We start from the raw sequence: 14,444 nt of genomic DNA on the forward strand, positions 1-14,444 counted from the left end.
TCCCAGCTACTTGGGGGACTGAGGCAGGAGAATCGCTTGAACCTGGGAGGCAGAGGTTGCAGTGAGCTGAGATCGTGCCACTGCAGAGATCGTGCCACTGCAGTCCAGTCTGGGCGACGACAGAGCAAGAATCCATCTCGAAATAAATAAATAAGTAAATAATAAAATAAATAAAATGCACTGTTCAGTGGTTTTTAGTATATTCAAAAGTTGTGCAACCATCATCACCATCTATTTCCAAAACGTTTTCATTACCCCCAAAGAAACCTTGTACTCATTAGTAATCACTCCCCGTTATCTCCTCTCCACCTAGCCATCTACTAGTCTACTTTCTATCTCTATGAAATTACCTATATGGGACATTTCGTATAAATACAATCAGACAATATATGGCCTTTTGTGTCTGACTTCTTTCACTTAGTATAATGTTTTTCAGGTTCATCTGTGTTACTTATTAGTACTTATGTCCTTGTTTTCAAATAATATTCTACTGTATAGATACACTACATTTTGTTTATCCATTCATCAGTCAATAGATGTTTGGGTTGTTGCCACTTTGTGGTATGTTATGCTGCCTTGAGTCTCTTGACAGACTATAACCTTTATTAGGCAGGGACAATATTAATGAAATTTAATGGAATAAATGGATTTGGATGAGAAGTATTTATTTTAGGCAGATTTAAATAATGACTTATTGATTTTAAAAGTTTCTGTTTAGTTCTGTTACTTATACTTGAATTACCTAATAATTCAATGAATGTTTACCTTGTCCCATTTTCACTGTCTTACAATAATAGCCCTCAATGTGCAGATTATCCATTAACCCAAAAAAGCCATTTCATATCTGTTAGTTGACTGAGACTCAGCTAAGTAAATTTGCAGCAATTTATTTTTAGTTCTTTTTAGAAAGACCTTAAACCTAGAACTAAGCCATATTTCCAGTGGCTGATAGTATTTCTTTGCTTTGTTCATGTTACTTGCCTACTTTTGGCATTGAAAATTATTTATTTTGTCTTGAGATGGAGTCTTGCTCTCTTGCCCAGGCTGGAGTACAGTGGTGTAATATCAGCTCACTGCAACCTCTGTCTTATGGGTTCAAGCGATTCTCCTGCCTCAGCCTCCCGAGTAGCTGGGATTACAGGTGCATGCCAACGCAGCTGGCTAATTTTTTGTATTTTAGTAGAGATGGGGTTTCACCATGTTGGTCAGGCTAGTCTCAAATACCTGACCTCAGGTGATCTTCCTGCCTCGGCCTCCCAAAGTGCTGGGATTACAGGTGTGAGCTGCTGCACCCAGCCTGAAAATTTAAACTGCTCTGTGGATATAGGGGAAGGGATGTGAAAAGGGGAAATAAATTAATAGAAATGGTGACAGCTGCATTGACGTTGCACCTTGGAAATTGTCTTAGAGAAAATTATGGGCCAATGGTTGGGTAACAGATTTAACATTGGGATTAGGAATGCTCACAACTACCCTTTAGGTTCAGTAATTTGTTGGGAAAACTCACAGGATTGTACATATAGTTTGACTCAATGCTATTATTTATTACAGTGAAAAAATACAAAGCAAACTCAGCAAAGGGACAGGGTATATGGGGCAAAGTCTTAGGAAACCAGGTGCAAGATTCTAAGTCCTTACCCACTGGTGTCACTCAGTGCTTCATTCCTCCAGCAGCTAGTCCACACATGTGAAATGTTGCCCACCAGGGAACCTCACTAAAGACTCAATGTGCAGTGTTTTTATTGGGAGATTGTCACATAGGCACGGTTTGCCTATCTTGTACCCAAGTTCCAGAATCTTCTTAGGCCAGATCTTCCTCAAAAGAAATTATAAAATAATATTCCAGAATCCTAGAAAGAAAGCATTTGTTCAGATTAAATCATATTGTTTGCACAGGTAGTTTAGGCACAGTGAACCATTCTTAATAGGGAATGTTAGAAACCCTCCCAACATCCAAATCCAAATCCCTGTAAGCCAGCCAACCTTGTAAGTAGGACTTTCAAAAGATAACAGTATCGATCCTGCTATATAAATTTTCTGTAGCACCATCTCATACCAATCATAAACAATTTTAATCTAGCCCTTGAAAAGATCCTGGATTTAGTTAGCTTCTCTTTGTTTGTTTGTTTATTTATTTATTTATTTATTTTGAGTTGGAGTCTCCTTGTTACCCAGGCTAGAGTACAGTGGCGCAGTCTCAGCTCACTGCAACCACTGCCTCCTAGGTTCAAGTGATTCTCTTGCCTCAGCCTCCTGAGTAGCTGGGACTACAGGTCCATGCCACCAAGCCCAGCTATTTTTTTATATTTTTTGGTAGAGAGGAGGTTTCACCATGTTGGCCAGGCTAGTCTCGAGCTCTTGACCTCAGGTGATATGCCCACCTTGGCCTCCCAAAGTGCTGGGATTACAGGTGTGAGCCACTGCGCCCAGCCTTAGTTAGCCTCTCTTTTTTTAGAGTATATGAGGATTTGTTGCTGCACCAATGCTTTAGGTGAGTTTCCATATTTATAAAATGAGGATAACTGAAACTCAGTGAAGTTAAATGATTTGCCATGGTGTGATACCTAATAATGGAAGAGAGCTGGGATTTAGATACATATATTTTAGTCCTTAAATTTAGACCTCTTAATAGTCTACAGTGGATGCATGGAAGAAGCAAATTTTCTACATCAGATATTTCAGTCATGCATTTTGAACATTGATTAAAAAGGACATGTCTATTGGCTGTATTTCACTTCGATTGGTGACGGTTTCTTCAGCTCTGGGCAGGGCTTTTTATCATTAAGAATGTATAGTGTTTTTTCTCTTTTCTTCCCCAGGAAAATCTAATGTAATGGATGCACTTAGTTTTGTAATGGGAGAGAAAACAGCTAATTTAAGAGTGAAAAATATTCAAGAACTCATTCATGGAGCACATATTGGAAAACCTATTTCTTCTTCTGCAAGTGTAAAAATTGTATATGTGGAGGAAAGTGGTGAAGAGAAAACATTTACAAGGATTATCCGAGGTATTTTTTTATAAAATTTTCTTTCATTTTATTTTTCAAGAGTCAAGTAAGATTGCCCGTTTTTTCTTTTTTTGGAGGGTATGGTTTATTATTCTGGCATAATGAGCTAGAGTTCTTTTTTTCTCTTGCATAGCGTATCTCAGAAGCAAGTAACAGAACCTGTTTGATTCGCCACATAATTCTCCAATTATGTTTGCGTTTCCTTAACAGACATAAGTTCAAATCCCCCTACTGTCAAATAACATTTTAAAATCTGGATATTTAGTTAAGATGAAGGAGGGAGTACCTTGAAGACAGAGAAATCTTAACATTTATTCTTGAGGTTCTTTATGTTTATCAGTTTTTCTTAGTGATGAACAAATTGTATGCACATTTTTGGCTTTTATAGACAGTTTTTTCTACCACCAAAAAGCAACTTGAGTGAAATGTTTGAATTTGTGTGTGTGTGTATATGTATTTACAGGAAAAGGGCGAGGATTGGGGAAAGAGGAAGAAATTTTTTTTAAAGGTGTGGATGGATAAGAGACCAATAGTTGAATTATTTGAGCCTTTGATCAGTTGTTCACATGTGATGGGGGTAGAGGCAGAGTCATTCATGCCTTATGCTAGCTCAGTGAATCTGCATTTTTATATAAGATAATATAGGCTGGGCATGGTGGCTCACGCCTGTTATCGCAGCACTTTGGGAGGCCACAGCGGGAGGATTGCTTGAACTCAGGAGTTTGAGACCAGCCTGGGTAACGTCGTGAGACCCTGTCTGTACAAAAAATTAGCTGTGTGTGGTAGTGTGAGCCTGTAGTCCCAGTACTTAGGAGGCTAAGTTGGGAAGATCACTTGAGTTTGGGAGGTCTAGGATACAGTGAGCCAAGTTTGCACCACTGCACCCCAACCTGGGCAACAGAGCAAGACCCTGTCTCAGAAAAAAAAAGATAAAGATAGGGCAGAGGAGACAATCAGATATGCATTTATCTCAGATGAGCAGAGGGATGACTTTGAGTTCTGTCCTTTGTCCTGTACATGTGAAGATAAGCTGTCATTTTATATTGTCAGGTTGAAATTCAATAGAACTGTTTTAGGGTAAAGATCTTGGGGCCCACAAGGAATTTCCCTGTGGGTAAATTGTGAGGGAGGCATGCAGTTTTTGTTGTTGTTGTTGTTGTTATTGTTTAATCTTTATAGCTACCTTATTTAGGAACAAAATAGGAGGCAAGTTTGCATGACCTAGTTTCCAGCTCAACTTTTCCCTTTGGCTTAGTGAGTTGGGAGTTCTGAGATTTATTTTCCTTTCTGATCTGAAAGTCTCAGATCAGAGACTTTCATGTGTTTTGTTCACCACTGTAAAATAGACCTTGACATGTAATAGACACAATTATTTGTTGACTCATTAAATGCATTTATTCCCGTGTATGTTATATAACTGGCCATTTCAATAAGAAAAGTAATTTTATTAAACTTTCAGTGGATTTTGAGATATATCTGGTATTTATATATTTTTTAACAGGCTTTTTATTCTTTTATTTTAGGGGGATGCTCAGAATTTCACTTTGATGATAATCTTGTGAGTCGTTCTGTTTACATTGCAGAGTTAGAAAAGATAGGCATAGTAGCCAAAGGACAAAATTGTTTAGTTTTTCAGGTAAGCAGCTGTAGTAGTTTATTTGATTCAGAATTTTGAAAACACATCACTATATTTTATGTGTTGGTGTGCATTACTGTTTTTAAAAGGGAACTGTAGAGTCGATTTCATTGAAGAAACCCAAAGAAAGGACACAGTTTTTTGAAGAAATCAGCACTTCAGGAGAGCTTATAGGAGAATACGAAGAAAAGAAAAGAAAGTTACAAAAAGCCGACGAGGATGCACAGTTTAATTTTAATAAGAAAAAAAATGTAGCGGCAGAGCGCAGACATGCAAAATTAGAGAAGGAAGAGGTAAGATGTCATGAAGATGTAACCATTAAGTATTGGATACCAAATTTTCTATATTAGAATCACTAGATATGGGCTTGGGGTTACCAAGAAGATTAATTTAGTAGTATAAGACAATTAAAGCCCAATATTCATTAAGATAAACTTTTTTATATATTTCCCACTATTTGAGTTTTTCTTTCTGGATAGGCAGGACAGCCTGAACTAGAAAAATGTCTGATTTTCCCAACTGAAAACAAGCTTGAGGGGTTTATGTCTTATGTAGCAAAGGCTCTCAGACGTTTGGATATTAAACCCCTTATGCTCTTAAAAATTATTGAGGACCCCAAGGAGTTTTTGTTCATATGTGTTATAGCTATTAATATTTATTGTATTTGAAATTAACACTGGAAATTTAAAAACTGTTTTAATGATCCCTGTAAAAATAGCAATAAACTCATTACATGTTAACATAAATAGCATTTTTATGAAAGATGACTATATTTTCCAAAACAGTAGACATTGTTTTACCACTTTTATAATTTCCTTAATGTCTAACTTAATAAAAGACAGCTAGATTCTCATAAACACTTCTGTGTTAAATCTTACTTATGCTAAGGCCTAGCAATTTTATCCACACTGTCAGTGCAAGTGTCAACACATTGAAACAGACAAATAAAGTCTTAGTATTATTATGAAAATACTTTTGCTTTCAAGGACTCCCTGAAAGTGTCTTGGGAAGCGCCTAGGCAGCCATGACCACATCACATGCAAATGTATCTCTGTACATTTCTTGGGCCGCTTCACAATGCCTGATATAGTACCTTGTCCTGTTGTAGTTAAAGTGGTATTTTTGAAACTCAAATCAGATCCTAACTTTCCATGCATAAAACCTTCCAGTGCAGTGCTTCTCACCGCACTGATAATCTCGTCTCTTATAAAGCGTACTGGTCTTGTCCCTGTTTACCTCTTGAGCCTTAACTTCCTGTGCTTTGCTGCCACATTGACCTTTGTTATGTGTTGAACACAACAAACTTCTTTCTATTCTGGGACTTTTGCTATTTCCTCTGCCTAGATAGCTGTATGCCTGATTTTGCATACCTGGTAGTCTCTCATTCATGTTTTTATTAAAAAGCCATTTTCCCAAGTAGGCATTTACCGTTCATTCCTCCAATCTAAATTAGCACCCTCTCCCTTGTACTAGCACATTGCCCTATTTTGTTTCTTTTGTAGCATTTATTGCTGTATAAAATTATCTTGTTTATTATTTGTTTGTCTGTCAACAAAGAGTCAAACTCTGTAAAATATTTGAAGAGACTTACTCTGAGCCAAATATGAGTGACCATGGCCTGTGACACAGCTCTAAGGAGATCCTGAGAACATGTGTCCAAAGTGGTCAGGCCACAGCTAGGTCTTACACATTTTAGGGGCTATAAGACATCAGTCAATGCTTGTAGGATGTACATTGGTTCATTCTGGAAAGGAGGGGGGGCGGGGTTTCCAGGTGGATTCAAAGATTTTCTTATTGGCAGTTGGTTGAAAGAGTCTTATATAAAGACCTGGAATCAACAGAAAGGAAATGTCTGGGTTAAGATAAGGGATTGTAGAGACCAGTGTTCTTGTTATGCAGATGAAGCCTCCAGGTAGCAGGCTTCAGAGAGAATAGATTGTAAATGTTTCTTATCAGACTTAAAAAGGTATGGGACTCTTAGTTGATTGTCTCCTGGTTCAGGAAAAGAGGCTTGGAAAAGGGAAAGGGGATTCTCTACAGAATGTAGATTTTTCCCCACAAGAGACAACTTTGCAGGCTATTTCAAGATACGGCAAAGAAACATATTTGCAGTTAAAATATTTTAATTTCTTTCCTTATCTGTCATGTGATACTATGCCAGCATCAGGTTAGAAAGTAAGCTATATTATATAGGGTTGAATAAAACCCCTCTGGCCGAGCGCGGTGGCTCACGCCTGTAATCCCCACACTTTGGGAGACGGAGGCGGGCGGATCACTTGAGGTCAGGAGTTTCAGACCAGCCTGGCCAACATGGAGAAACCTCGTCTCTACTGAAAATAGAAAAATTAGCCAGGCGTGGTGGCACATGCCTGTAATCCCAGCTACTCAGGAGGCTGAGGCAGGAGAATCACTTGAACCGAAAAGGCAAAGGTTGCAGTGAGCCGCGATGGCACCACTGCGCTACTTTAGCCTGGGTGACAGAGTGAGACTCTGTCTCAAAAAAAAAAAAAAAAAAAAAACTCTCTGATGACACTTTGTAGAGCAGATTCCCCAGGCTCCTTGGATAGAAATTTGGGCAAGAGAAGAAAAAAGGTCAGAGTTTGGTCCTCGTGTTTATTCTCTGACTTTTCTTCCTCTCTTCTCCCCATTAGAATAACTGGAGTATAAACTGTGTGAGAGCAGGGTTGAGCTGGGTATGGTGGCTCACATCTTTAATCCCAGTACTTTGGGAGGCCAAGGTGGGAGCATCCCTTGAGCCCAGGAGTTCGAGACTAGCCTGGGCAACATAGTGAGACCTCATCTCTACAAAAATAAGAATTAAAACATTTGCCAGGTGTGGTGGTAAGGGAGGAGACCACCCACTCAGGAGGCTGACGCAGAAGGATCTCTTGGGCCCAGGAGGTTGAGGCTATAGTGAGCTGTGATCGTGCCATTGCATTCCAGCCTGGGTGAGAGAACAAAACTCTGTCTCAAACAAACAAACAAGATCAGGGATAGTGTGTCTTATTTTCTGCTGTATTGCCAATGCATAGACCAGCACCTGGCACATAGTACTCGATACATATTTGAAGAAGTAAATGAAAAGTGGATGTTTCTTATTAGTGATGTTTCTCTATGTCTTCATATTTTCGAATGTGTGTATACATGTACTTGGTTTTGTTAGTGGAAAGGAGTGGCAGCAGTGGAAGTCAGGCTGTAGTAATCACAATATACTGAATTGCAGAATTTAAACATTTTAAGGACAGTTAGAACAAAACAACTTCCTAATTGTTTTTTTACAACATCCTAGCGGATAGCCTGTTACTTGAAATACTTCCAGTATTAATTAGGAGCTCCTCTTGAGGTAATCTGTTCCTTTATTTCTTTAATAGCACAGATGTTAAGGAAATTATTATTTTTCACATATAATTTAGCATTGTAAGAGTCCTGTTTTATCAGTGGAAAAACTACTTCCTGTAGTAGGAATTTTTCCTGGAGTCACTGAATTTAAAGTTGCTAGCACTTTATTAGTCATATCACACTCTTCTTTCAGTTTACAAAGGAGGAAGCTGATGCCAGAAATACTGATTGAGCTGTCAAGCTCACAGGTCCAGACAAAACGGACCCAGGTGAATGCACACCACTTCATTGTTCTTATCATCATACCATTGAGCACAAGAACACAACATCATTTACTGGTTTATTGGGTTATTTAAAAAGTATATTCAGAAACCCTCGCCAAATTATGCTACTTTTGGCAAGGATATTATGTCCTAACGACAAATAAAAATTCATTAGCTAATTTGTTGGTACAATAGTTGAGTTTATGAAAGGCCAACTTAAATATACTCCCTTTTAACTGCTGTCAAATTATACTCTTTTATAGGCAGAACGTTACCAGAGTCTCCTTGAAGAACTAAAAATGAACAAGATACAACTGCAGCTTTTTCAACTATACCATAATGAGAAAAAGATTGATTTCTTGAACACCAAGTTAGAGGATGTGAAAAGGGATTTGAGTGTCACCAGAGAATCTTTGTCTCATCATGAAAACATAGTTAAAGCCAGGAAAAAGGAACATGGAATTCTAACTAGACAACTACAACAAACAGAAAAAGAATTAAAGTGAGTTTTTATTTATTTTATTTTATTTTATTTTATTTTATTTATTTATTTATTTATTTACTTTTTTGAGACGGAGTCTCGCTCTGTCGTCCAGGCTGGAGTGCAGTGGCCGGATCTCAGCTCACTGCAAGCTCCGCCTCCCGGGTTTACGCCATTCTCCTGCCTCAGCCTCCTGAGTAGCTGGGACTACAGGCGCCTGCCACCTCGCCCGGCTAGTTTTTTGTATTTTTTTTTTAGTAGAGATGGGGTTTCACCGTGTTAGCCAGGATGGTCTCAATCTCCTGACCTCGTGATCCGCCCATCTCGGCCTCCCAAAGTGCTGGGATTACAGGCTTGAGCCACCGCGCCCGGCTAAAGTGAATTTTTAAAAGTCAATATTAACAGTTGGGTTATATGTAGATTGATAGAGGAAATAATATAAGTGACACTTTGAAAATTGATTTTTAAAAATAAGCCTTTTACTTTGGAATATTTTTAGATATACCGAAAAATTATAAAGATAGTATAGGCCAGGCGCGGTGGCCCACGCCTGTAATCCCAGCACTTTGGGGGGCCGAGGCGGGTGGATCACAAGGTCAGGAGATCGAGACCATCCTGGCTAACATGGTGAAACCTCCTCTCTACTAAAAATACAAAAAATTAGCTGGGCATGGTGGCAGGCGCCTGTAGTCCTAGCTACTTGGGAGGCTGAGGCAGGAGAATGGCATGAACCCAGGAGGTGGAGCTTGCAGTAAGCTGAGATCCGGCCACTGCACTCCAGCCTGGGTGACAGAGTGAGACTCCATCTCAAGGAAAAGAAAAAATAGTATAGAATGGTCCTGAAGTGGTGTTGTTTGGGGTAATACCCGAGGTTCATTGCCTCACACGAAGGAAATCAAGGATGCAGACACACAAGGAGTGAGGTTAAGAGTGGAGGTTTAATAGGTGAAAGAAAGAGAAAAGCTTTCTTTCACGCAGAGAGAGGGGCTCCCGATCGGGTCTTCTGGTCCACAGCGAAGTACAGGAGGTTTTGTAGATGAGCTTGAGGAGGTGGTGTCTGATTTAGGGCATGAAGGATTGCTCACACCAGGTATGCCATTTGCAGAGCACGTGAAGAACTGGTTAGGACTAGGTGTGCCATTTGCATAGCACACAAAGAAGCTGGCCACCCACCCTAATTTTTTATTATGCAGATTCTGTAACTGGCTAATACCATGTTGCCAGCTTTTCTACTGTACACATGGTGACAAAGAAAAGGGAAGATGGAGCCTTCATGTTGAACTTAGCTGGCTTCTGGGTAGCCCTTTTCTGTTGGCTCAGCTGCTGGCATTCACTTGTACAAGCTTCCAGCTTGCTTATGTATGTTTGTAGCTTGACTTTTCAGGCTCCTCTTTGTTATAAAAGAAATGATTTGGGGGCTGCTTTTTGTTAAAAGGGAAGCTCTGCTGAGAACTCTCTTAACCTTCACTATCTGCCTAAATAATTTATTTTTTGCCCCTGTATCAGTCCCATATTCCCAACACTCAGTTTCTGCTGTTATTAACATCTTACATTATTATGATACATTGTCAATTAATAAACTAATATTGATACATTAACTAAAGTCCATACTTTATACATATTTTCTCAGTTTTTGCCTAATGTCCTTTTTATGATCCAAAATACCATATTACATTTAGTTATATGTCTCCTTAGGCACCTTTTAGCTGTGACAGTTCTTGTTTTTGATGAGCTTGACAATTTTGAGGAATATTGGTCAGTTTTTTTGTAGAACATCTTTCAACTGGAATTTGTCTGATGGTTTTCTCATAATTAGACTGAAGATACAGACTGTGGGGAGGAAGACCACAGAAGTAAAATGTCATTCGCGTTAGATTCTATTAGAGTGTCAGTGTATTATGTATGTCACATGACATTTATCATATAGTATATCATATGTCATATCAACATGGTATCACTGTTGATGTTGACCTTAATCACCTGACTGAAGCAGTGTTTGTCATGTTTCTCCCCTATAAGTTTTTCTCCCTTTTCATACTGTAATCTTTGAGAGGAAGTCACTATGCATAGCCCACACTTAAGGAGTAGGGAGAGTTATGTTTTACCTTGAGGGCAAAGTATCTACATGATTTATTTGGAATTCTGCACAGATTTGTCTCTACTTACTTATTTTAAAATTAAATTAATTGTTATTTACATCAGTATAGATTTATGGATATTTTACACTTGGAGTTATAATCCAATATTACATTGTTGATTTTGTTGCTTAAGATTGTTCCTGCTGTGGCCACTGAGAACTCTTTGAGTTGGCTCCTGTGTCCCTTTGAAATATTCTCATTATTGTAATTTTTTTTGGAGCTCTTCCTTACTTTCTAGAAGATGAGTATCTTCTAGTGTCATCTTGTATAAGGCAGTCCAAGCATCAGCTTGCCCCAGCTTGTGTGAGCCTGCCCCAGGCTCTCCAAGGAACCCTGGTTCCTTTTATTGGAGAGTAGTATTGGGAACCAACATCCAGGTGGTAGGTGTGTTCCCTGTTACTGGAGCGTCCTTGCTTCTAGGCTTTCTCAGCTGTTGGAACTAGGAAATACGTGTGTATACTATTTATACACATAGCTATAAATATTTTCATATGTGACCATCTATATTAAGCTAAACATGAGTTCATATTGATATCTCCCAATTCTAAGCCATTACCACATTAATCATTCTAGCCTTCTCTTGCTTATCTGTAACCTCCCACTTCAACAATGGGAAATCTGGCTTCTACCATCTGCCATCCATTTGCTTAATTGTGCAGTTCCAGTAATCATGTGTAATAGTGTCAGAATTGTTAACCCGTACCCGTTGGAAAGCATCTTTGTAACTATATGTTACCAAGTACTTATGTACAATTCTTTTGTTTTTAGTCTTACAGACTCCACTCATTTCTAGAATTTGGTCAGCATGTTTTCCTTCCACCACTTCAGTAAGGTTGTTTCTACATTTGTAATAAAGTTAGATTCTTTTATTGCATTCTACATTCCATCTAGGATCCCTTAGCCTCCTGAGTGATTATTGTTTAATTTGCTTACATTAAGGTTCATTCTTGGTGCTGTAAAGTAATGTAGGTTTTGGCAAATTCATAGTGTCAAGTGTCTACCACTACAGTACCACCCTCAAAAGTGATCCTGTGCTTTATTCAACCCTCCCACTGACCTTGCTCAACCTTTGGCAACCACTGATCTGCTTACAGTCTCTGAAAGTTGATTTTAGGATTTCTTTTTTAAAGTGGTTTGATCAAAACAAGTTCTTCCCTTTATATATTAAAGAAATGAAATTTTCTTTAAAGCAAATGTTTTTCCCTTTTCAGGTCACTTGAAACCCTTTTAAATCAGAAGAGGCCTCAGTACATTAAAGCCAAAGAAAACACTTCTCACCACCTTAAGAAATTAGATGTGGCTAAGAAATCAATAAAGGACAGCGAAAAACAATGTTCTAAACAGGAAGATGATATAAAAGCCCTGGAGACAGAGCTGGCTGAGTTAGATGGTGCATGGAGAAGTTTCGAAAAACAGATTGAGGAAGAAATTTTACGTAAAGGGCGAGACATTGAACTGGAAGCCAGTCAGGTAAAAAAGGTCAACTTAGGGGAAATCTTATGTTTCTATTATTTCAGCTTCTTTGAATTAGAAAAAAAAATTAAAAGATGACCTCTGATATTTTAAGAGATTATCCTCAGTGTAAATTGTGGGGATTTAAATTTTTCAGCCTGTATACAGAATCTAAATTTATTTATTTTTAATTTTAATTTTGTAGAGATAGGGTCTCGCTCTGTCACTCAGGCTGGAGTGCAGTGGCATGATCATGATACAGGATTTTTTTTGTTTGTTTTTGAGACGGAGTTTCACTCTTGTTGCCCACGTTGGAGTGCAATGGTGTGGTCTTGGCTCACTGCAACCTCCGCCTTCTGGGTTCAAGTGATTCTCCTGCGTCAGCCTCCTGAGTAGCTGGGATTACAGGCATGCGCCACCATGCCTGGCTAATTTTGTATTTTTAGTAGAGACAGGGTTTCTCCATGTTGGTCAGGCTGGTCTCAAACTCCCGACCTCAGGTGATCCACCCGCCTCAGCCTCCCAAAGTGCGGGGATTACAGGCATGAGCCACCGTGCCTGGCCGATGCAGGATATTTCTCAGTCACTTTGTCAGCCAGAGACCCTCGGTTGTTGACACCCTTGCCCAGGCCTTGCTTCTAGGCCTTGCTTGGTCCCACATTCACTGCAGGAGACACCCCGTCCACTCAGCTTGCCAGGCTGCACCTAGCCTGCACTCTGGTGCGAATCCCACAGCTGCCACGACCGTTCACTCAGCCCCTAGCAGAAGAGGGTGTGTGAGCAAGCAAGTTTAGTTTCCAGCCAGCTGTTCCAAGTACCAGCAAGGAAGCAGGCTCCATGCGGTGCTTGGAGCTGGACCAGGCGTGTCGCAAGCCACTTCCACAGTGGGCTCTGGCGTCCAGATGAGGGGAACACAGTGGCACCCAGGCAAGGGTGCTCCTGACCCCAAAGCCCCAGAGGAGTTGTTACAGTGTACTAATTAGCTCTTTAGTCCTGTCTGCAGCCTGAAGGATGGTTGCGTGTTAACAGCTCTGTCAGCCTCTTGGCCCACTCTGGCCCTCAGCTCCAGGGCTGACTCAGCCCTGCCACTGCTTCCTGTCATGTGGGGCAGCTGCCCTCTGCCAGCAGAGGGCAGAAGGCCACAGTGTTTCAGCCTTCTTTGTACCCACGTTCAGTGGGTCCTGAGTACTTGTCCTGTGTCTAAGAAGAATGAGGCTACACTGGCGATCGAAGAGTGAGGAAGGCAAAGAAGAATTTTATTGAGTAATGAAACGGCTCTCAGCAGAGAGGGGATGCAAGAGGTCGTCCACTACCTGAAGTCAGGTGGTTTCTCCCCCAGTGTAGCTGGGTCTGGGGCTTTTATAGACTCACAATGGGGGAATGTGTGCTGATTGGTTTGTGAGTATGCAGAAAAAGGCTAAAATAAAGGCACCACTCTAAAGTGGGTACAACAGTGTGAAAAGCCAATTAGGGAAGGGTAGGTGTATGTAAAATAGGTGACAGGTAGCGATCAGTCAGAGGTAAGCACACCAAACAGGAAGAGAGGTTCTCAGTCTTGTCTGGGGATTTACCCAGGACTTGTAGCTAGGCTTTAAACTGTCTTTGTCTTGAAGGTTGAGTTTCACTGGGGGCCCACCCCTGTCTGCCTAGGATTTGTCTGCCTCCTGCTGCTATCAATCATAGTTCACTACAGCGTCACTCCTGGGCTTAGTCTATCCTCCTGTCTACAGGCGCATGCTACCACACCTGGCTAGTTTTTAAAGTTTTTGTAGAGATGAGGTCACACTGTGTTGCCCAGGCTGGTCTTGAACTCCTGGGCTCAAGTGATCCTCTTGCCTCAGCTTCCCAAAGTGCTGGGATTACAGGCATGATCCACTGTGCCTGGCCTAAAAGGCTGTTTAAAATAAAGCAATGAAAACCTCTATACTAAGGTCTCTGTCCAAAAATCTTAAAAGAGAAAGGAGAATCCAGAGAAAATGATGTATTTTTTCTACTTACATAGTCATAATTATTTTTGTGTATAATTGTGATATAAGATTATCAGGCCGGGCGCGGTGGCTCACGCCTGTAATCCCAGCACTTTGGGAGGCCGAGGCGGGCGGATCACGAGGTCAGGAGATCAAGACC

The 14,444-nt window shown here is 40.2% G+C and overlaps 1 protein-coding gene across 1 annotated transcript in view; it reads left to right on the forward strand.

The window, feature by feature from the left end:
* The window catches only part of SMC1B (structural maintenance of chromosomes 1B), a 73,249-nt gene that overhangs the window by 2,413 nt on the left and 56,392 nt on the right, over positions 1–14,444 (forward strand). The window contains 5 exon segments of the mRNA XM_011934798.1: positions 2,820–3,008; positions 4,532–4,644; positions 4,734–4,937; positions 8,510–8,748; positions 12,077–12,335. Coding sequence (XP_011790188.1) covers positions 2,820–3,008; positions 4,532–4,644; positions 4,734–4,937; positions 8,510–8,748; positions 12,077–12,335 — 1,004 coding nt within the window.

The sequence above is a fragment of the Colobus angolensis genome, unplaced genomic scaffold (genome assembly GCF_000951035.1).
Source record: "Colobus angolensis palliatus isolate OR3802 unplaced genomic scaffold, Cang.pa_1.0 Scaffold138, whole genome shotgun sequence".
Taxonomy (NCBI): Eukaryota; Metazoa; Chordata; class Mammalia; order Primates; family Cercopithecidae; genus Colobus; species Colobus angolensis.